Source organism: Arachis ipaensis, chromosome B2, assembly GCF_059453495.1.
Source record: "Arachis ipaensis isolate K30076 ecotype BB chromosome B2, ASM5945349v1, whole genome shotgun sequence".
Lineage (NCBI taxonomy): Eukaryota > Viridiplantae > Streptophyta > Magnoliopsida > Fabales > Fabaceae > Arachis > Arachis ipaensis.
Genome location: NC_142437.1, coordinates 49,030,292 through 49,055,200, shown reverse-complemented (window position 1 = coordinate 49,055,200; position 24,909 = coordinate 49,030,292). Strand labels below are relative to the sequence as shown.

At 34.9% G+C, this 24,909-nt stretch overlaps 1 protein-coding gene across 6 annotated transcripts; it reads right to left on the bottom strand.

Moving 5' to 3' along the window:
- Positions 1-18,161: 18,161 nt before the first annotated feature.
- Positions 18,162-24,430, bottom strand: LOC107625279 (mitochondrial inner membrane protease ATP23). 6 transcript variants are annotated; one of them, XR_015905469.1, is made up of 7 exons: positions 24,277-24,430; positions 23,923-24,021; positions 23,499-23,623; positions 22,936-23,073; positions 22,752-22,835; positions 20,443-20,678; positions 18,162-18,289 (listed from the first exon to the last, which is right to left on the bottom strand). XR_015905469.1 is itself a non-coding variant. In XM_016327887.3 (6 exons), the coding sequence occupies exons 2-6, from the start codon at positions 24,008-24,010 to the stop codon at positions 20,544-20,546; spliced, it is 570 nt and encodes a 189-aa protein (XP_016183373.1). In that variant the 5' UTR covers positions 24,011-24,021; positions 24,277-24,430; the 3' UTR covers positions 20,313-20,543. The 6 variants fall into 6 exon arrangements, 4 of the variants coding, with proteins under 4 accessions (XP_016183373.1, XP_016183374.1, XP_088362551.1 ...); XR_015905470.1 differs by lacking the exon at positions 18,162-18,289 and adding an exon at positions 19,898-20,035; XM_016327887.3 differs by lacking the exon at positions 18,162-18,289 and having other exon boundaries at positions 20,313-20,678.
- Between the last annotated feature and the right edge of the window lie 479 nt (positions 24,431-24,909).

Genomic DNA, 24,909 nt, shown 5'->3' with positions numbered 1-24,909 from the left:
CTGACAGCAATGAGTTGGACAAGGCACCATCGGATGGGTGTAACACCCTTACTATCAGAATGTCACGCTTCCGACTGCGCCACTCTGATAGCGAGAAGTATTACGAAGACTTCATATACTTAATATTAAAGTAGGAGCCATTGACTCGAAATCGTATCGCTGATTTCTTTAAAAACCGGAAAAATACTTTATCTTGAAAACAAACAAGCATATATTGATATACAAGACTTCTTACATAAGTAGCTTATAAATATAATATACATATAAAACATACAACTCCTATCCTCTTACAATATTATAATAATAAGGGCGAGAAGAAAATCTATAACATATGTAAATAAATAGAAAAAGTATATCTAAGTACTCAACTAAAACTCCGCAAGCTTCTTTGTCCTGAAAAGATAAAACTGTAAGGGGTGAAAACATCGTCTTCGCTGGTTCTCAATAAAGGATTTTAAAGAATTGTTATAAAAAGATATTTTAAATAAAACTATTTTTAGTCGCAGTGAATTTTAGTTCATTATCCAAATTTAGAACTTATATTTTTCTTATATTTCACACAAAACAATACTCCATACAGTGCACCGCTTACTAAGAAGCCATTTCAAACAAACTTACCACTGATCCAACCAATCTTGGCCTCAGGCCCAAATCAAATCAATCAACTCGGCCTCCGGCCTAATTCAAAACAAATTACCGCTATCATCAATCCACCTCCAATTCTTCAAAATAGATATCAATCACAAGCACAAACAAATACAAGATAAACACATTTTCAAAAAAATTAAAGCAAGTATCACAATTACCAGTTAAACAGAAATAATCATATAGGCAAACCAAAACATTTAAGCACACCCAAACAAAGCAAACAAATGCAACATAATGCATGCCTGTCCTACTGGCTATGAGCTCACGTGTCGGTTAAACTGTTAGAATCCGACACATCCGGTAGCTAACCCAAACATTGTCTCTAGGTTGCGCATCCCCAAGAGAAACACAAATGAAGGACAGTGCCTTTCCACCTTCTCTTGGAGGAATTACGAAAGAAAGTGTCTTTCCACATCGAAGGAGTGTGCCTTTCCACCTTACAACCAAAGAAACATGTGGGGGAAAACAATACAAAAGAGAGTGCCTTTCCACCTTTCCTACATTCATACCATGACAAGAGAGAGAATCCTTCCCCCTCAACTTACCAAATCCGTGAGGGAGACAGAACCACCATCCTCACAACATCAATCATACTCACATATCAATCTCAAACACGCAAGCGGGATAAGACCACCGTCCTTGCTAATCACATTTCAATAATATTTACAATCAATCATTCTTAAAATCATAATTCTTTCCTTAAATCAACTCAAGAAAAGATAAGTTATTAAATTAGATCGAATTGCCTTAAGTCAGGATTTATTAAATTAAATTCCACGACAAAGTCTCTAAACTTTTAGGGGAGTGACAACCAATCCTCTTTTCGTTCAATCAAATACTTGAAACATAATCCTTTTTGTAATTAATTTAACCAAATTCATTCTTTTGAAAAGCAAGTTAAAATCTCGTTTTTTTACTCGACCAAAACCCCAAACTACATCAAAACCACTTAGAGTTTAAGACATTTTTAAAAATCTCGAAATATATTTCATTTTTTAACCAAATAAAGTTCTAAATGCTTTATCTCCTCAAAACAGAATGGTTCAATTGAATAAATCAACTCCAACTTCTTTTCAAACTCGAAACTTTTCTTCAAAGACTCAAAAATCGTTATTCTTGAATATTTAAAAAAATTTTTGCGGCACCTCTCCTAAAACACAGACTTTGCCACCCTCTACGGGTCCCATCCAAGCATTTCTCAAATCCTTTCCAATAGGTTAAAACCAAATCATTTCCCAAATAAACACAAAATTCATGTTCCCAACTATCAATTCATTTGCAACGTCAAATCGCTTCCAAAATCAAATCATTTTCGATAAATCAACAAAAACAATTCCAATCATTTCCAATAAATTATTATCACAATCACACCAAACTCAACTCAATGAAATCAACGAAAATCTGAAAATTCAAACCACCAATCCAGTGAATTACAATATAACCAAATTTCATATACCCAATTAAGATCCACAATTTCCATCCACCTCAACCAATTAATAACTCAAAGCAAACAATTTCATTTATACAAAATAATTCAATTTAATCCATAAGATTTACGTAATTATAAAGATATATTTTTCGCATTAATATCGACTTGTAACAATTCTTGGAAGTAAAATAAGTTTAAGAAAAGTGTCCCTACCTTAAATAGTCGAACCCATAAAACCAAACACGTCTAAAAATCATATTTCTCTTTTCTAGCAACAGCGGCAGAGAGCTTCGGCGGCAACGCAGCCGCTTGTTATCATACACAACAATGCCATTGTCACATCTACTCTTCCGGTCAGCCTCAAACAGCAACGGTGGCAGCTCCTGACGGCTCTGGTGGCTGCAACGGCGGTGAAGGAAACCACCACACCTTCCCCTCTTCTCCATCGCATCCTCTTTCTATCTCATCTAACTCTTCTCGTGGCAGCTCGCCGACGACGCTCCTCACGGCTGCGGCTATGGAAGCTTTAGCAACTCCCTCCGGCGACTTCTCCCAAACAAAAGTGACATAAATGTGAAAAGGAGAAAGATGTGAACACTTTAATCGGTTTATATTTTTAACTGGAGTTACGAATTTCAAGAAATCGAGGTTGGAAGCTCAGAGGTTTCACGGTTTCTCTCTCTCACCTATAATCTTTCTTTCTTTCTTTCTTTTCTTTCCTTATGTCTTCGGTTAATGAGAGAAGATGAGATGTTGATGATGACGATTAATGAATAAGGGGGGTTAGGTGTCACAAGGGGGATTGGGTGTCACTTCCTTAAGTTGATGAGTCAGCGTTTCAAGTTATAAATATTTTAAATGGATAATTACGAAAATTGAGTATATTAAAATACATATATATATATATAGGAATAATATATACGAGTTACTAATATAAATGATATTAGTAACTTAAAGATAAAAGATATTTAATGAAACGTTAGCAACTATAAGCTCATCAAGATGTACTGATGATTACTTATATCGGCAAAATGTCGAACATGAAAATAATATTAACAAAACTTTTTTTAAATCAAAGCGGGTAATAATAATAATAATAATAATAATAATAATAATAATAATAATAATAATAATAATAATAATAATATCCTTTTTCGAAATATCTCGTTATAATAAAAATTATATAAAAAATCATAATTAATTTAAACTCTAGTTATCATAAAATCAATTATATAAAATATCTTATGATAAAAAGAATTATATAATAATCTTAATTAATTCAAACTCAAATCATAATAATAATTATAAAATCAATTTAACTTGCCTATTAAAATAGCTTCTAATAAATAGTTCAAACTAATAAAATAAATCATAAATAGATGGATGTATCTTTTTGAAAGGTACCTTAGTCACACCTCTATATTTATTTTCAAATTTTTTTATTATTTTATTAAATTAATTGTTTGTTATTTGATTTTTGTTATGAATTTTTTCATGATAGGTTTTTCCATCATCTTAAGAAAAAGGTCAATAACAAAGTACATATTGAAGGATCTATCATTGAATCATACCTAATTGAGGGGATTTTTCACTTTTATGAGTACTATTTCACCAAATTAGCATCGACACAAATCAAAATGATGAGAGTGATTATTCAATACAACCAACTTTGTCTGTTTTTAATTTGCCTGGTTGTTTGGCTGGTGAATGTAAAATTTGTTATTTAGATGACAAAGAATTCAATGCAACCATGAATCATATACTAATAAACTGTAATGAAATTAAGCCATATATTGGGTAAGTATTTATCTCCCTATATATATTCTTACTATTAATAACATTTTCTTTTATATTAATAATTTTAATTTCTTTGAAATTCATGTACTATAGGATCTTTGTGGACTTAATACACCAAGATCATATTATTTTAAGTGATGAACAAGTTGATCAATTTATTGAAGCAGATTTTGTAAAGTGATATATAGATTATGTAAGTCAACATGATATAATAGTCTTATTGTACACACATTTTTTTGTAGATGACATATTATATTCTAACTTATTGGTTCTTATTTAATGTAGGTTTAAGATCCTTTAAATAATGTGACGGATTTGAATATTCATTCCTTGGCATGAGATCCTTTGAGAATTGTTAGATGTTGGCCTATCTACAAAGTCAATGGCTTCAAGTTTCACACAAAATCTCACTCAAGTGGGAAGTCAACTCAGAATTATGGAATATGTGTCAAAAGCACAGGTTATGGTGAATATAAAAACGATTTCTATGGCCAGCTTGATGAGATTATTCAAGTTGAGTATACTGGGCTACCACTAAAAAGAGTTGTACTATTTAAATGTCAATAGTTTGATCCCACGATTGGCAAAGGAACAAAGATAAATAAAGAGTATGGAATCATACAGATTCGCAAGAATCGATGATATGGTAAATATGATCCAATTATCATTGCACACAAAGCAATCCAAGTATATTTTGCACTTCATCCAATGAACAACACCAAGGAAAAAGCATAATGGTGGTTTGTATTCAAGACCAAAGCAAGAAGTGAGATTGAGATTGAAACAACGGAAGATTTTACATATCAGGAAGATGCAACAAATCAATCTAACAGTCATATCTCAGATGATATTGATATTATTGTTGACTTATTAGATACCAATAGTACAAGATATGAAGATGATGATGATGATGATGATGATGATGATGATGATGATGATGATGATGATGAGACACTTGGGGATGAGGACAAAGACATGGACAAGGACATAGACGAAAAAGAAGATGAGGACAGGGACGAAGACGAAGAAGAGGATGAGGACAAGGATGAGAACGAGGACGAGAACAATAAGGATGAAGATCAAAATGAATAGCATGAAAAAATGCACTATAAAAGGTACTCATTTATATTTTTCCTTTTTAATTTTCAATATACCATAATTTTATGAAAAAGTATATGACTTTTTTATTTTAGATGATTTTTTAATTATATTTTTTTACTTTTTTTAGGAGATTAGATATAATTTATTTTAAAGATTTTTATATATGTCATTCTTTTAGATACACCTTATCTTAAATTCGTTACAAAATTAAATTTTAAATTATTATAACGTAAATAATTAAAAAAATAAATTAAAAAAATATGAAGTAATTAAAAAAAATAAAAAATCAAATATAATTATTTTTATTAGAAATTCAATATTAAATATAATAAAAATAAATGAATAAAAAGAAAAAATGCTCATAAATACGATTAAATCTAACAAAAAAAAATGAAAGAAAAATTCAAAAAAGAAACAATGTTCTTCAAAATAACAAAAAACATAAGTGTTATATAGCATATATGTATTCAAATTTTGTTTGATTTTACTTTTATTTGATTTTATTCTATATTTTTGTGTGGATTAAAAAATAATATTACTAATATATGAATAATGTTAAAACAAATTAAACTAATTTTATAAAGGCAAAAAAATTTAGTTGCTATAAAAGACGGGTGCATAAATAAATATTAACGTACCTATTAATCCAATTTTTTAAAATAAATTTATGTAGAATGAAGGAATGACGTGCTTGTTGGTGACATGTGGCATGCTAAAATGATCAGTAGTGTCACATGACATAGCTCAACTTTGTTTGCGTGTCAATCATGTGTCACGTGTTTTGACATGATTTGTTCACATATTATTGATATGTTATCTTTAAAGTGGTTCAAATTGGTCCCATAATTATTTTAGCTCTTGAAATTAAAGAACGCTGATCAAATTAGTCCCTTAATAATTCTCTCATTTTTTATTTCATAAATTTAAAATTATTAATATCTTTTAAATCTTCTAATTTTTCATCTATCTTTTCAAATGTAAATTAAATAAAATTCTTGTTACATAATTGAAAAAACTATTTCAAAAAACTTAAATACAAAACTAGGAACTGATGATGAAAGACGATTTAATATTCTTTTGTTTAATTTGTTTGTTTTCTTACTGGATTAGGCCATTAATCATTTTTCAATTTTGAAAATATATATGTTTATGAATGAAAGCGTGTGAAGGTTTGATTTTGATAATTAATTTAAAAGAAAGGAAAAATGGAAAAAATATTTATTAATATTTATATAAAGATAAATTTAATCATTCTCATGGTATAATTTTCAAACCATTTAGACCAAACTAAAAAATACATATTTTAGTCAATTATATATTTATCTTATTGAAATAATAAAATTACTTCTTATAAAAGTTATTAATATTAAATTATTATAAAAATTATATATACAAAATAAAAATTTAAAAATATATAAAAGAAATTCTGTATTTATGCAATATGCAAAAAATAAAACAGAAATTAATGGATACAAAAACTTAATTTTGAATTTATGAAATAAAAATGGAAAAAAATTATTTTAGGGACTAATTTGATTCACGTTCTTTAACTTTACGAGTTAAAATGAGCCATGAATAAAAATTTAGAGGTCCATTTGAATCACTTAAAATAATAACATATTAATAACACTTGAACAAATTATGTTGCGATATATAGCACAAAATTAGCACGTGGACAAATTGTGTTATGACACGTGGTGCTACTATCCATATCAGCATGCCACTTGTCGTTAACAAACACGTCATTCCTTCCTTTCATTTGACCAAATATTGTTTTATAAAACGTGGCAAGCATTAGTATACCACGTCAACACAGCGTTAATGAAAATTATCTGAAGAGCTAATGTGAGTTATGAAGTGAAAATTCAGGGTTTAAACTAAGACAATTGAAATTTTAAGGACTAATTTAAGATTCGAGACAAATTTTAAGGACTAATGTGAGTATTAACTCGTGTTTTAGTTTTGGTTTCCTACGGTAACCTCCAATCCAACAGATCAAGGACTAATCCACCGCGGTACTAAGCTCCTGATAATCCCCGATTTCGTGGTTTATTTTGTGCTTGTTTTGGGGGATTTATTCACCTTTTCCCACATTTATTCAACGAAATAGCATAGTTTTATAATTCTCCCTTAAATTTTGCTTAAGTGTAAAAACATGCTTTTTAGGCCCTAATTTGGTGATTTTTATTTCACTTTAATTCCATTCGATGCCTTGATGTGTTTGTTAAGTAATTCCAGGTTCATAAGGCAAGTATTGGATGGAAGAAATGAGGAGAAAAGCATGCAAAGTGGAGAATGCATGAAGAAACAAAGATTTGGAATGCACCAATGGACGCGCACGTGTACAAGGCGCGCACGCACAAAAGTGGTTTCTTAGAAGGACGCGCACGCATACATGCCGCTTCTGCGCGGGTCGGGAATTTGCCAGCGACGCGCACGCGCACATGACTCGCGCGCCGATATTCTTATATGGCCCACTTAATGGCAAAACGCTGGGGGCGATTTCTAAGCTGCCCAGGCCCAAATCCAACTTGTTTCTGAGTGTATTTCATGCAGAATTGAAGTCCAAGCAAAGGGGGAGCAATTAGTTGTAGGTTTAGCATCATGTAGTATAGTTTCTAGAGAGAGAAGCTCCCTCTTCTATCTAGAATTAGGTTAGGATAGTTTAATTTCATCTTAAATCTAGCTTTGATTTCATGTTTTCATCTTGTTTCCTTTATGATCTCTTGCTCCTACTACTTGATTCTCATGTGTTAATTTCCCTTTTTGCTACCTTTTGTGATGATGAACTCATGTTGGATTTGGTTTATGATTAATGCAATTTGATGTTGATGTTTATTTTTATTGTTGATTTGAATTGTGAATTTACTTTCCTTGCTATTAATAGTTGTTAGATTTTATTATTTCTTGCACTTTTACTATGCTTTTCTTGTATGCCTTCCAAGTGTTTGATCAAATGCTTGGAAGGATGTTAGAGTAGATTTTGAGCATTCTTGACTTGGAAAGAGTAATTGGGCAATCTTGAGTCATGTAAAACCCAACTCATGTTGGTGATCTAGAGTTGTTAGCTAATATTGTTTCCATTGACACTAATCTTTTGCTAATTCAATTAGTAAGTCGATTAGGATTTTTGGATTGAGATTAGCTAGTCTCATTAGACTTTCTCCCTATTTGTTGGAGTTGACGTAATGAGATAAATTCTTGTTTATATTTGTGACATGATTAATTAATCTTGTTTGACATTCTCCCGATGTGTGAGTTAACTAAATAAGATGAATTAGTCATGCATGACTAGGATAGAAAGCCTATGAACTCAATCCATTGCCATGAATGTCTCTTCCTTTATTAATTGCTTTCTTTAATTACTTGCCTAATTTACTTTTCTTGTCATTTACTCTTCTCGTGCCAATATCAAATCAAAACCCCCTTTACCCCATCATAGCCAATACGCATGAACTCCATTGTATCCTAGGGAGACGACCCGGAGTCTAAATACTTCGGTTATAAATTTATTGGGGTTTGTTACTTGTGACAACCAATATTTTTTATTGGGAGAATTGTTTGTTGGTATAGAACTATACTTGCAACGAGAATTCATTCAATTGAGGAAATTCTATACCGACATGACAATTATCTTAGATCAAAATGGCGCCGTTGCCGGGGAACCAATGGTGCTATGTTGTTGGCTATTGTAAATATTGTGAATAGCTTTATCTTTGGTTTGTTTGTTGATTTTTGCTAGTTTTAGGATTTAGTCTCCTTCAATTCTTATTGCTCTTTGTTTTTTTTTTAATTTTCCACTTCACTATGAATTCTCACTTTGGCTATGAGTGTAGCTCAAACTATGTTGTAGGAAATGAAAGCCTCAATGAGAATGTGCATCAAGGAATTGGAGATCAAAGGTGGGAGGAGCCTCAGACATTTGATCAACCTCCATGGCAACAACCTCCGCCAATGCACTATAAAGAAGGGCCATTCTATGATGCATGTCAATCCACTGGCTATGGTGAACTCCCTTGTGACTTTCAAGAACCAACACCATATGCCTATGAGCCATATCCTCAATATAGCCACACGTCATACTCACAAGCCTCATACCGCCATTTACCTCCACTTGACCATAACTCATACACACCATATCAACCACCGTTAGAATCACATGTAGAACAACCACCATCCCAATACCAATACTCTCAAGAACCACAAATTTCACATACACCACCTCAAGAACTCCACCAATTTAAACCACCTTCTGATTACGAAAATCTCTCCCTAACCGATGAATTTTCTCTTCCAACCCCATCTCCTGACGAAGCCTTCATGTTAGAACTGAGAGACCTTGAATCTCGTATTTTAAGGCGACAAGAGGAGGATAAAACTAAGTTTAAGGAGTTAAGAGTAAGGGTGGCCGGCATAGTAGAAGCCGTGGGTCACCTAACATCTCACCTAAGCTCATGCGCCATAAGTACTCCCATTGTTGAATGTGGAGAAGCAATCAAGGAGCTTAGTGAGGATATGAACTTGGAACTCCATGGTGAGGAAGGAGAATTGAGGCCAGAAGGACAACAAGAGGAGAAGATAGAGATAAGTGCACATGAGGAAGTAGTGGATGGATGTTTAGGATACGTTGAGCACATAAAGGAATCTCAGATCGAAGAACTCTCTTCCAAGAAGCTTGGAGGGGATGTTGCAGAAAGGAGCAATGTTGCGGAAGTAAACAAAAAGTTGGAGGAAACTGATCAAGAAGTGGATTCCATCACTAGTGATTTTTTGCCCACCTTGATCAATCCCCTTGACGATCCTGTTGAACCTTCCCCCAGTAGATTGGAAAGCAAAGTTGAGGAGGACGTACAACCTCCAAGGCCTAGTGCGAGTGAAGAACTGGGAGGAGTATTCCAAGCAACAAACGCTCCTATTTATAATGATTCCGAATCAACATATGATCCTTTCGAGTTTGAAGAATCCTTCCCCGAATTGTCTGGATTCGATAATGAGGTAGATTTTACTTTGCCTCCTATCTATGATGAGAGTGATGGGGAAGAAATAGAAGAAATTGGTGAAGAGGAATGTGAACTTGAGGAAGCTTGGCATGAGGAGGAATTTGAAGAAGCTCGCCAAGTGGTGGAAACCTCTAGAAAAGGATGGACGGGAGTAGAGCATGCTTTATCAAGATCTTTGGGAACTCCTCCACCTAGTTCGTCATCCAATCCTCCGCTTGAGTGGGTAAAACTTTTAACTCTCAGCTTTATAATCCCACTTGAGTATGGTTTGCTTGAAACGGATGGCCAACTTAGGGCGCTTTGTGGAATTAAGCGAAAGAGGAGGATGTTTAGTGGTTGGCGTTCTAAATCTAGGCTCATTATGGTGGGAAGCTCGAAATTAGAGAGCATGGATTGGTGCAATGCTAAATTAAATGGGTCTAGGAGAGTAGTTTGGTGCCTCCATGAGAATTCTGTTTTCTCGTTGCCCGGACAAAGTCAAGGCAATCAACTAGAAGATGGGTGCGAGGACAAGATATGGGATCCTGGATTATCCTATGATAGTCGTTTTCGGGAGCTCAAGTCTTGGAGAGAACCTCACCAAAGCTTCATGAAGAAGGTTGGAAATTCTGACAACCGATTGAAGGACAAGCACTTTTGGAGGTTCAAGGATGGATACAAGCATAAGCCACCTTGATAAGAAGCCTCCCGATGTCCAACTTAAGGACTTAAACTAAAAGCGCTTGGTGGGAGACACCCCACCATGGTAAACTCTTTCCATTCTCTTGTAGATATAATGAATGAATGAATTGGGTTCCATTGTATATGGTTTCTTTACTTCTTGGTATATTTCTCTTTGTTTAACTAAGGTGTTTATGCATTTTGTGCTTTAATGAGGGATGAATCTTTGAATTGGGTTTTTGCTTAAATTGCAAGTTTTCTCAAGTTGTTTGAAAATTGTCCCTATGTCTCAAAATGTGCTTAATCTTACACCTTAGCTTGTTCTAGAGTTTTAAAGAAGGATGAGAAGTTATGAGATCTTTTGATGCTCATTGAAAAAAAAAAAAGCCACGCGCAAGCGCAAGGCGCGCGCGCGAGTCGGCTGCTCATTCAAGTTTTCTGGGCCAAGGACCAGAGAGTTGCGCCACTTTTGGGCCAACTCTGTGCCTCAACCCACGCGAACGCACGCTGTACGCGTCCGCGTCACCCCCTATTTCTTTGACCACGCGTTAGCGTACTTCACGCCTCCGCGCCCATCCAATAAGCTCAAGCCATCCACGCGAACGCGCATACTGCGCGCGCGCATCGATGCGTCTTAGCATCATCCAGGCCAAAGGACCCGAGAGTTGTGCCAACTCTGGGCCTCTTTTGTGCCTTCAGCCCAGCACACCCGCGCCGACGCGCACCTTGCGCGTCCGCGCCCATTCCGATTCCTTCGTCTACGCGCAAGCGCGCATGGCGCTCCCGCGCTGTTCTTCCATTTCTACCACCCACGCTAACGCGCACAGTGCGCGCGCGCGTGGATTCGAATTTTCACTTACCCCAGAGACGCGAAGCCCTAGCACATTCGCGCATCACACCCTTCCCACCCCCAACGTTCCATTTTCTTCTCCCATTCAACCTCCCTCCCTGAGCGACCAACAACCGGCTGTCCTCCGGCGAGCGTTCTGTCACCGTCGCCACCGCCGCCACCATCGCCTCACCCTCTTCTCACTCTTTCTTTCTCTTCCACTCAACCCTCCACTCTGTCTCTGCCCTCTGTGCCACCCAGCACCGCCGCGACCACCATTGTCGCTGGCGCAAGCTCAGCGGTGCAACCCGATAGCCGCACTGCTCTGGCCGGTTCTCCCTCTCACCAACGCACTTCACTTTCTTCTCCCTTTTTCTCTGTTCAGTCTCTGCAACCAGGTTCATACCCTCTCCTGTTCTACTTCTTCTTTTGCTGTTTACTGTAATTGCATTAGCGTAGTTAGAATTAGCTTAATTAGATTAGATTAGTTAGTTTAGTTTAAATTAGGTGGTTAGCGAATCTGGGCTGAGTAGTGGATTTAGGCATTGTTTGAATTTCTGTCGCTGTATCGAATTGCTTTGTTTCACCGCTGTGCCATATGCTCATTTGGGCTAGTTGATGCTGATGCATTAACTTGATTTGGCTTGCTGTTGTCAAATGTTGCTTTAATCATGGATATTGGCTGCTCATTTGTTCATAACTACTTCTTGGCTGGTTTAGTTTGAAGTATTTTCTATTGCTCTGCTTGCTGCTGTTTGTGCTACATTATTGGCTTGTTCACCCATTCATATGGATTCAAACCTGATTTCTGTGTTTCTGGTTCCTTCATGAATCCATATGGAGTTTGTTGCGCCTGTTTAAATTTGGGGATTAGCCAATTTGCTACTGAAATGCTGCCGGATTTTCATTAACCACAGTTTTTGTGTTGATCTTGTTTGATGAATGTAACGGCCCTAGTTGATGAATTCTGTTCAATTAGAGTTCTGTTGCTTAAATGGGTTTTGAAAACTCCTCAAGAACAAGTTCTTTGGTCATGCTTTTCATATTCTTGCTTGTTATTCATGCTGATTTGCTACTATGCATTGCATAGTTGAGTAAGCTTTTCGATTGGCCATTGCTTGTAAATCTTTTAAAGTTTCATGCCTCTTTTACATCAACACACGGGTTGGAGCTTTTTAATCTATGTGGCTGTTTTAATTCGCGCTATTCATGCACAATTTGCATTAAGCCGCATAGACCACAAGATTTTCCACTTTTCTCTCGACTTGTGACATTGATGCATCATTGAATTTAGTGTTGCATGCTTCTTGATTGATTCATTCCCTAATGAACTGATTCTACCAACACAAATTCATATGATTCTAGTGATCTTTACATTGATTGGTGACTTATTTTCATATTAGTTGCTTTCTAGCAATGTCTTATTTCATCATCAATGACTTCTTGCAATTCATGATTGTGAGTGTGCTTACAGCCTTGTTTTGTGCATTCCTTTTGAACTGAGATAGTAATCACCATATCACTAATTTTCAACTGATTTCTAACTTTGACCTGTTTAACCGATTGACTTCTTTGGTTTTCAACTTAACTCTTTATGTCATTCTTTTGGATATGGTGCTTTCTGAACTCGGTAAACGAATAATGTGCAAAATATGGTTTAAATTCTTGGTTTGAAATCTGGTTAGAATTCTGTGTTTTGTTACTTGCATTCCAAGAAATCTCCTTTCTTTATTCACTTCATGAATATGTTTTACTTTGAGTGCTTTATATCTACTTGGCTATATGCTTATATTATATTACCTCTGTTTTTCAGGATGTCGGATAAAGAAAAAGCCATAGCCACCACTTCCAAAAAGAGGAAGCGCTCCAAGACCTCTACCCCCTCAATATATGCTAATTATGCAAAGAACCCGCTGAATGATGAAGATATAGAAAATCAGTCACTTCCATCCACTGATTCAATCAAATTCCCCAACCTCTACTGCGAGCTACGCTTCTCCCGTTATACAAAGAAAAACTTGAACATTGAGAAGAAGCTGAATCTTCCCAATGACGTGAGGCGTGCTATAAACGCCCGTATTTCAGAGTTGGGATTGGATTTTGTTGATAGGGACCTAGGAAGGATCAACATCTCATGGGTTAAAGAGTTCTACTGTAACTTCTTCCGGGTAAACTTGGAATCAGTGCACGTAAGGGGTAGAGAAATTATGATCACTGAAGAGGCTATAGCGGATGCACTGCTTTGCAGAGTTGGTACTCCTGAGACTTGTGCCTATCAGCAGGCAGATGTGGCTATCCTTTCCATGACCTTTGACTATGAGGCGCTTAAGCGCGTGATTGCTACACCAGATGCTCCTTGGGTGATGGATGCGAACAACAAGAAGCCCAAGGAGATGCTATTTGCATATCTGACTAGGGAGGCTAGGACCTGGCAGCAGATCTTCGCCCACTACGTCCTGCCTACCACTCACTTCTCAGAGATCCCGATGGATATGCTGACTCTGATTGGGTGTGTCAAGGAAGGGAAAGAGGTGTATTTCTCACGGCTGATTAGGCATAGCATGTGGAGAGCTCATATCCACGGCTTGCTACCGTTTCCTACGCTGGTTACCAGCTTGGCTGAGCTGGCTGATGTCCCGTGGGAGGACGATGATGCGACACCACCACCCCCTGATGACGACGATAAGGAAGTTACTATTCCATGGGGTGGATGGGTGCACGAGAAGCCCTCGACCAGACGTCGTTCTCGGGCTAGAGTTGCAGTTGAGGCAGCAGGACCTTCTTCCTCCACGGCGGCAGCAACATCCTTACCACCACCACCAACACCTGAGCTGACTTATCTGTTGGTGCAGTACCTTCTTCGCTTCATGGTGCGCTTCGAGCGTCGTGTCATGCGACGTCTCGACCGCTTAGACCAGGCATTTGCATCACAGGGCATTGAGCTTCCTCCACTTCCAGAGTCTCCCGCTTCTGATGAGCAGGATCATGAGGAGGAGCATACTGAGGAGCCGACACAGTAGGAGAGTACCACTAGAGACGCAGGCCACCACTGAGGTCCAGCGTGACATCCCGGAGCCACAACCAGTACTTGAGCCACAGCTAGTGCCACCTCCAGTTCCACAGTCCGAGCCTGAGCATGAGCCACAGCCTGGTGCGATTGTTGACCCCCATCCCGAGCTTCAGTAGCAGCATCGAGGACGATGCTTAATTCTAAAGTGTGGGGAGGTCACCGCTCGTGACCGGTGTTTGCATTCATGTGGTGAATTTTCAGACTTTTATTTCTATTCGCTACTACTCTATTTTGTTTTATTCCGCACTCTATGTTTTAGGTCATTTTGGGATTACTGTACATATTTATGCCGTTGTAGATACTCTTATTTTGGGTGTTGCACACTCTTAGTATATATATATATTTTGCATCTTGGTTGTGTTTTGCATCCTAGTTGTTGATTGTGATTAGAAAATTAATGGATTACTAAAAATCTAGTTAACCCTTTCTATGAGGAATGTGTTTTGATTGAAAAGGGCAAACTAGGGAAAAAAATTTTTAATCACAATATTGCATTAGAATAAGCTTAATTAACAAGATGAAAATTCCCAAGAAACTCATTTTTAGAACACTACCCCAATTGGTTAAAATTTTTTGTAGAACTTGCTTGAGTTATATACATTGTGGATCATGTTTTGAGCTAAGAACACAAGCATGTGAGTTTTGATCCTAATTGTGTGGTTACATCATATAACCACTTATTTTCATTCTTGTGTGCATTATTATCTTCCTATGATTGTAATCCTTGATTTGTTTGAGTCTTTATGTCCATTATTCTGTGTATACACGCATTTATATGATTGAGGCCATTGTTCATATAACTCACTTACCCAAATAGCCAACCTTTTATTTTCCATTGTTAGCCAATTTTGAGCCTATGTTTAACCCACTTATTCTTAAATGTCAGCACATTACAAGCCTAAGTGAAAAACAATAAATATCCCTTAGTTTGGATCTTTGATTAGCTTAGACTAGTGAGAGTGCTCCTTAATTGATTTGGGAGAGTTGGGAACATTGGGTAGAGATAAAAGTGTATATTTGTGTTTTGTTAAAAAATCTTGGGAATTGGGTACATACTTATGCATCAATCATGTTTACACCATACACATTGATGTTCTTGTATATATTTTAGTTAAATAATAATAATAATAATAATAATAATAATAATAATAATAATAATAATAATAATAATATATTTTTGCAATAAAAAAGGGACAAAAATACCCCAAAGTGAAGTTCAATAAAAGTCAATGCATATGTGTGGTGATTAAAAAGAGAAGACATGAGTGTGTGAGAAAAGTGAAGAATGGGTAGTTAGGTTTGTTTAGAATCGTTTAGGTTGTCATAGGTTAGGTGGGAAGTTTAAGATAATCAGATTCAAATTTCTAGCTCACTTGACCATATGCATCCTACCTTGACCCTAACCCCATTAAAACTTATGAGAAAGCCCTCATGATATTTGTATGCATGCATAAATTAATTGTTGATTGTTAGATGAAAAACAAATCTTGGAAAGCATGATTAGGGGAGAATTGAGTGAATCAACCCTATACACTTGAGTGCCTAGAGCGGATACACATCCGGTGAGGGTTCGATCGTTCAATTACATGCTTTCACCCATGATCATCTTTTCTTGCAAGTTTGTGAACTCTTTTAACGATTCAATCCAATTGTGGTTTGCTTGATTGCTAATACCTTAGCCCTTGTGCTTATATGCGTATTCTTGGAAGTTGATTTATTTTGATTAAGCCATTGCATCATGTAGATAGATTGCATTTAGTTAGTGGTTTGCATTGAATAAATGTGATAACCTTTGCTTATTTTTCGATTTTAGCATGAGGACATGCTTAGTTTAAGTGTGGGGAGATTTGATAAACCCCGATTTCGTGGTTTATTTCGTGCTTGTTTTGGGGGATTTATTCACCTTTTCCCACATTTATTCAACGAAATAGCATGGTTTTGTAATTCTCCCTTAAATTTTGCTTAAGTGTAAAAACATGCTTTTTAGGCCCTAATTTGGTGATTTTTATTTCACTTTAATTCCATTCGATGCCTTGATGTGTTTGTTAAGTAATTCCAGGTTCATAAGGCAAGTATTGGATGGAAGAAATGAGGAGAAAAGCATGCAAAGTGGAGAATGCATGAAGAAACAAAGATTTGGAATGCACCAATGGACGCGCACGCGTACAAGGCGCGCACGCGCAAAAGTGGTTTCTTACAAGGACGCGCACGCGTACATGCCGCTTCCGTGCGGGTTGGGAATTTGCCAGCGACGCGCACGCGCACATGACGCGCGCGCGCCGATATTCTTATATGGCCCACTTAATGGCAAAACGCTGGGGGCGATTTCTGAGCTGCCCAGGCCCAAATCCAACTTGTTTCTGAGTGTATTTCATGCAGAATTGAAGTCCAAGCAAAGGGAGAGAAATTAGTTGTAGGTTTAGCATCATGTAATATAGTTTTTAGAGAGAGAAGCTCTCTCTTCTCTCTAAAATTAGGTTAGGATAGTTTAATTTCATCTTAAATTTAGCTTTGATTTCATGTTTTCATCTTGTTTCCTTTATGATCTCTTGTTCCTACTACTTGATTCTCATGTGTTAATTTCCCTTTTTGCTACCTTTTGTGATGATGAACTCATGTTGGATTTGGTTTATGATTTATGCAATTTGATGTTGATGTTTATTTTTATTGTTGATTTGAATAGTGAATTTACTTTCCTTGCTATTAATAGTTGTTAGATTTTATTATTTCTTGCATTTTTACTATGCTTTTCTTGTATGCCTTCCAAGTGTTTGATCAAATGCTTGGAAGGATGTTAGAGTAGATTTTGAGCATTCTTGGCTTGGAAAGAGTAATTGGGCAATCTTGAGTCATGTAAAACCCAACTCATGTTGGTGATCTAGAGTTGTTAGTTAATATTGTTTCCATTGACGCTAATCTTTTGCTAATTCAATTAGTAAGTCGATTAGGACTTTTGGATTGAGATTAGCTAGTCTCATTAGACTTTCTCCCTATTTGTTGGAGTTGACGTAATGAGATAAATTCTTGTTTATATTTGTGACATGATTAATTAATCTTGTTTGACATTCTCCCGATGTGTGAGTTAACTAAATAAGATGAATTAGTCATGCATGACTAGGATAGAAAGCCTATGAACTCAATCCATTGCCATGAATGTCTCTTCCTTTATTAATTGCTTTCTTTAATTACTTGCCTAATTTACTTTTCTTGTCATTTACTCTTCTCGCGCCAATATCAAATCAAAACCCCCTTTACCCCATCATAGCCAATACGCATGCACTCCATTGTATCCTAGGGAGACGACCCGGAGTCTAAATACTTCGGTTATAAATTTATTGGGGTTTGTTACTTGTGACAACCAATATTTTTGATTGGGAGAATTGTTTGTTGGTATAGAACTATACTTGCAACGAGAATTCATTCAATTGAGGAAATTCTATACCGACATGACAATTATCTTAGATCAGCTCCATTTAAGGATTTGTCGTTGGCCAATAGGTTGCTGCGTTCACAAGGCGGGATTCGAACATCCAACACTTGCTTAAGCGAGCTAGTGAGCTAACTACAAGACCAACCCAACTTGGTTAACTCGTGTTTTAGCTTAATTATTTTCAAAATTACATAAATGAATTTATGTTTTTGGATCAGTGCATCACATAATTAAGCCCATGTGGTCTTAGGCATGATGATTGTGGGCAGTTTTTGCTTGCCTCAAGGATGTCGAATACTGCTACCCCAAAGAGAGGTATGGTTACCTTGAAAAGACAAAAGAGAAAGAGAAGTTTTTTTAACAGAAGAGCATAAGATAAAAGTTTATTAAGAGTATATAAAGAAAAGCGTACAAGAGTTGTGTCAACAGTTTACTAAGAAAATCTTAGAGTTAATCTATAGCTCCTACATTAGACACTAAATGCTTGATTAAAGAGAGAGATTGCTTTTATGTAAATCATTATGCTTGGCTTTATGCCTTTAAAATGCTATTGAGAACAAATATGAAAAATGGCGCTTTGCACTTACATGTCCATAAGCGATCATTTTGGTACCTTATACCAAGAAATAATTTTAAAATATACACTAAAAATCAACTCCTAAATAAGTCGTAATGTATTTTATACAATTTCAATATAAATTTTATATTTTAATATATATTATATATGACTGAATGATTTGATGACTAATTTTTTTTTTTCCGATATACGTAGCATGGTTGATTTCTCAATTATGGTATAAGAGGAGGAAAAAGAGCTTTCAAGTGTTTAACTAGGATTGCACTTGTGTTGTTTGTGTTTGAATCTTGTTAATCAGACAATCATATTATTTGTACACTAAAATTAACTACTAAAATTAGCCACTAATATAAAATATATGTTTGAATATAAAATACATATTAAAAATAAGTTAAACAATATATATATTTGTACATAAATACATGATAGCTGATTTTGGTGGCTGATTTTAGTGTACAAATAACATTTTTGTAAACCAATTGTTTAGTGATAAGGTTTATTTTACAACCATACTACATGTACACTAAAATCAAATCAGCTACTAATATAAAATACATGATGAAATATAAATACACATTGAAAATAAATTAAATCACATATATATTTATACACAAATATATTAATAGTTATTTTAGTGATTAATTTTAGTGTACAAACAGCATTTTTGTTTATTTTATGACTTATGCCACCAGCTGTAAATCAAAGACTCATAAGAGAGATGGTAAAGTAGTTATCCAATAAGAACATATTTTCACATATATTTGCATTTAATTCATGTATTTTCATATAGTTTTATTTAGCATCTTGATTAATAGTTTTAATAGAGATTGTGTCATTCTTAAATTTCATGCATGTTAGGCATCTATAGGATTTTTGGTATTTTGTAGGATTTGTGAAAAAATCAAAGAAAGAAATGAAAAGAAGCAAAATAATTTAATTGATCAGGAGTATGGTGCTGAAATTTCTCAGCTATTTGTCTTATTTTGACAATATCTATCTCATCCGAAGTCCTGTTAATATGGCTCCACTTGAATATGAAACCAGCCACGAGAGATTTAATGATACATCAAGATCTTTCAAATATTCCATCAGACCAGAAATAACCAACGTTTTCAAACCCAAATATTCCATCACACCAAAAAGAACCAAGGTTTTCAAATGAGCTTGACGCTAATCTACTATAAATTTATATGATTTGATTCTCTATTCAAAAAAGCCTAATTGGGATGATTCAAGAGCCTAAAATAAAGCCCAAGCTGTCTACTTTCATCTGATGTCTGAATTACTTGCATATAGGCAATTGGCTAAGATCAATCTTCAATGATACTTTCTCTTGATGAATCAATCGTTCAAGAACTATCCGAACCTTGGGCAGATGCCCTTGTGGTGACACTCTTGGGTAAGAGGATTGGCCTCAAGATTATGCAAGGAAGGTTATAGCATCTAAGGAAGCCACAAGAAGACTTCGATTTGATGCATGTTGGGAACTGGGTACTGCATGGTGAAATTCATTATTCAAGATGATCGTTAACAGGTAATTTATGGAGGTCCTAGGGTCATTGAACCACTGACTCAATGACCAAATGTCTCGACTGAGTCAATTGCCGGTCCAAATATGATAAACTATAAATGGCAGCTCGTGAGTCTGAGTTACTCAACTTTGGTCTCAACCACCACTGGAAGTCGTGGATGTGGTTCACAAGGATTTATCACTTTTGAGCTAATTTTCTATTTTTATTTTTTTATTATTTACGTTTCATATATATATATATATATTCACCTGCCGACCAAAGAAAAAAAAAGCATGGCCTGGCATATGACATTTATCATATTTAAACCATAAATAAACAAGTCTTCAATTTGACACCAAAATAAAAATTAAAAAAGGGTATATTTCTAACCGTTTGTCCATTATGATTGTAGGGAGTTGCCATCAAAAATTGTTCCTCGGAGAAAAAAAAAATTAGCATTGACGGTTGAAATTTCCAATCCATGCAATTTCTCAAGGAGCTCTGTCAAATGGCTTTGTATCATTGTAACAAATATCCCATACAGCTTCCATAGAATCTTCGGCAGCTGAACCAGCACAATTGGGGTTTGAAGACAGAGATTTCAAAACTCTTCTTTTGATACATTCCTTCATGTTCCATTATATTAAAATTAGTAATTAATAACTTCCAACGTATATAATTTCTAGAACATAAAATATAATCCATTGAGAATAGCACCAGTGCGTCAATTAAATAAGATTTAATGTAACATAAATTGCAAAATAGTACCTACCTTTTCAAAACAATTAAATTATTTTAAGGTTCCATTTTCCACTTCTGATGCCAATCATGCAAAGATGAAGTTCAATAAAGGGTAAAATATACTTTTTTATCCTTGAAGTTTGGCAAAAGTTTCAAAAATACCCCTAAGTTTTATTTTGTTTCAATTTTATCCCAGAAGTTTTCGATTTGCATCAAATATACCTTCAACGGCTAAATTTTCAAAAAATTTAAGACCAATCTAATAACAATGCATGAAAATTATACTTGATTTGCTTATGTTAAGTGTTGTTCTTATGAAATTGTTGTTGAATTGGTCTTAAATTTTTTGAAAAATTAGCCGTCTAGAGTATATTTGATATAAATGGAAAACTTTTGGGACAAAATTGGAATAAAATAAAACTTAGGGGTATTTTTGAAACTGTTGTCAAACTTCAGGGACAAAAAGTATACTTTACCTTTCAATTAAATAAAGGTTCAAGAAACATTTTTCTTATTCAACGGTAAATACATATAACATTTTGAAGAATATTAGAGGGTCATCAGAATTTATTATTTTTGGTCATCAATTAACCATCCATGTTTAAAAGTATGGGCTAAAGTATATTTTTAGATTATTAAACGAAAGGAATTCAGTTGATAACTAAAAGTGATGGCCAAAAATAATAAATTATGATGGCCTTCTAGCATTTCTCTTTTTGTAATGCTCAATATTTCATCTTAATATTTTAAGAAACACGTCATGATACATAGTTTCCATATTTTATACTCCTGTTACCCTTCACTTAAATTCAATCTCATGATGTGAACCTTTTAGACTTGGTTCATCCAAGCCAAAGGAACATCAGCATTACAAGTAATTAGGTCTATTAAAAGTAAATATTTCAAGTCAAATTCAAATCCTTCCCTGGGCATTCAACTCTCTATTTCTTACAATTTTTTACCCACACTATTCATTTATGGATTTAACGACCAACAAATCAATATTCAACAAAAATGAACCACCTCAAGTAAAGGCAGACTAGATAGTAAATTAAGAACTTCTAAGCATAAATTGCATATTATTTTACAATGGAATTTGGAACTAGCATGAATGATAAATTTAATCCAAATATAATATTTCAAGATATGCCAAAACAATTTATTTTCTCAAGGAAATAGCAACGGCAACGTCATTCAGTTACCTCTACCAAAAAATACTAAAGATAAAAGGGACTGCAAAAAGGAAATTGACAGCAGACATATTCAATATTCCATCAACAAGGATATATACTACAAACAATTTTTAATACCATCCCTAGAAAACAATGGAAAACTTCAATCAATAAATTGACAACTTCAATTGGCCTATGATTTTAAAACTAGCTATTTACTTGCTTGTAACCTTGTACTTAGATTGATCAAATGATATCTCATGTACTTATCACACATTAGACTAATACTAAGTAATTCAACAGAAACCTTTGTCGTCTGGAGCACCTGGTTAATGGACTGTTTGAGTATTTTGGAAACTAACCTACAACTGGACTTCCGTTCTTTATTTTAATCTTTTAATAATAAACTGATGCACCATAGCTTACATGGGTGACTAAGGAAGGAGTCTTAAATTGTAGGAAGACTGCAAGAGGATTCTTTGGCATCCACTTGTCAAGTAATGAAATAATCATAATAATAACAAAGGATCCTCAATTTTATGTTTTGAAAGGCTGCAAAAGATTTCAGTGCAACATAATTCATTTTGCATCCATAATTCCCCAATTGAGGTTAACTCTTCTGGGGAAGACTTTATAGAACTTAGATAATTTCTCCGCAGTTGACATGTATTGTATTGTATTGAGAATTAGACATAACAATTAAAACGATGCAGGATGTAAATCTATTGGAAGATTCAACTGTAATAAAAGTTATATATTAACGGAGAACAAAAGATAAAAGTATACCGGTTCATGCCCTCTTAATTTCATATGACCACGAAGTAGTTCCCGCTTGAAATGGCAATCACCAGATAGATGACCAGCTCGTATCTGTTTTATCAAATTGTTGAGGAAAACTGAACAGGAATGGCATAAGTTATAGAAACCCATCAAACTTAATATTGGTTCGAAAATACTGTAGGATACAGACCTCACTACAAGCTTGCTGAGCACAATCACTCCAATCTATATTGACAGCACGACAGTCATCAAATGCATTAATTAGTTCATGAATTACCACCTGGTCGACCTCATCTTGAATTCGCATATAGTTGCTACATACAAGTACCTGGCAACAAACAAAACGGAGGATCAAATTAACGTTAGGTCGTTGCAAACCTTGCCATTCAACAAAGACGCATTGAGTACAAATATGAGCTCAACAGCAAAAATAAGCAAAAAGGTTTACTTATTAGTATTAACACCTTATTTTCCTTGCAAATAACAACAAATACTTTACACAGGAGCTGTGTTGGATCTTCATATAGCTCGGGAAGTAATGGCCATCTTGATAAATTTTTAAGTGTCCTTGACAAATACATATCATTTTTCCCACAAATATTATTAAAACATTGTACAACCACTCCAAAATTCATGGTTAAGATCTGAAATCAGATTATGTTCCGAATGCTATAGTAGATTAAACATAATTACCAAGCAAAGTGGAACCTAAAGAGAAAAGTACAAAATAAATTCCCAAAAAGAATTACGTACCCCAGAACCAGGTACAAAACCACCAGTGCCATGCGCCCCTTTGCACTCAGAAGCCTTGAAAAAATTGTCACTCACAGGACACCCAGCTTTTGCCAGGCGTTGCCTCAAGAATTTCACCATTGGAACTGTCCAAACAATGAAATAACACACCAACAATTAAGTCAAAATCAGCAGAACAAACCAACGAATATTAACATTCAAGAAAATCGAACATTCTATTGATAATCAAAGTTCTCCTGTTCCTCTTAAGCAAATATTAAAAACTGGGAAAACCAATTCGAAAGAAACACTCCTATCAAATTGAGCTCCTTTGTTTTTCTCCTATCTCTAAAAACTGATTGCTTAGGGGGAAAGGCATTTTGAAGAGTTAAAATAACGGAAATTGTAGGATTTATTGATGAAAAAGAACAAATGAAAATAATACGTCGGAAACTCTTTTGAATCATAGCTTGGACTTCCTCGACCGTTTTGACACCCTGTAAACCATGAGGAGAAGAAGGCATCTGTGCCATTGGTTCTGTTTCTGCAAAGAAAAAAAAAACATGAAAATAAAATAGCAGAATCAGATTTCAGCCAATACAATAAAAATAGAACTTGATAGCGTTTCTGGTTGCAGATCATGGCAGATATAATGCCAAAAATGGCATAAATAATGGCAGACTGAAAACTTTCAAAAGATAAAAAAGGAGAAAAAAGCCAACATAGATATTTTCTTGTCGAGTTTTTAGTAATCTTCGAAGAAGAAAGAACAGAATTGAGCTCCATAATCAGGGCATACAGCTATGGCGACCGCAAAGAATGCAGAGGAGGCGATGGCGAAGATCACGCGGCAGCGACAACCACAAGCAAAGAGAGGGCAGCGAGGGCGATGAGCAAATTGGCGGCAGAGAGAGCAAAGACGAGCAGCGACAGGAGCAGAGGTAGAAGGCACTAGGGCTGCACATAGGTTTCATTAATTCATAAACCAATAATCAAAAATTTAATTTTGGTTAATTAATCAAATTTGATTTTATACTATAAAATTGATTATTTCTTTTTTTTTTTTTTTTTACCAAAGATAGGAGACTCGAACCCGCAACCTCTTAATTGAGTATGGGGAGACTATGCTATTTGACCTATAACTCATTGGCTATAAAATTGATTATTAACCAGTTATAAAATTTAAAAATTAATTTTTATCTGATTATAAAAATAAAAATTTTTAAAAAATAATTGATTTTTAAATAGAAAAATAAAATCGGTTTTTGAATAAAAATCAGTTTTTGATAAAAAAAAATTGTTTTTTTGTTAAAAAATATTTTTAATTTAAAAAATTAAAATTAAATATTATCAAAATTTGATTTTTATTATTGATTTTTTTAATTTGGTTTTAGTTAACTAATTTTAAAAAATATGGATATATTTTAAAATT

Coding starts and splice junctions, on each gene's coding strand:
- LOC107625279 (XM_016327887.3), bottom strand. CDS start 24,010: ATGGCACAGATGCCTTCTTCTCCTCATGGTTTACAGGGTGTCAAAACG. Junction 23,074..23,498: donor GTTTTGTACCTGGTTCTGGG/GTACGTAATTCT, acceptor GTTTGTTGCCAG/GTACTTGTATGTAGCAACTA. Junction 22,836..22,935: donor CTCAGCAAGCTTGTAGTGAG/GTCTGTATCCTA, acceptor TTGATAAAACAG/ATACGAGCTGGTCATCTATC.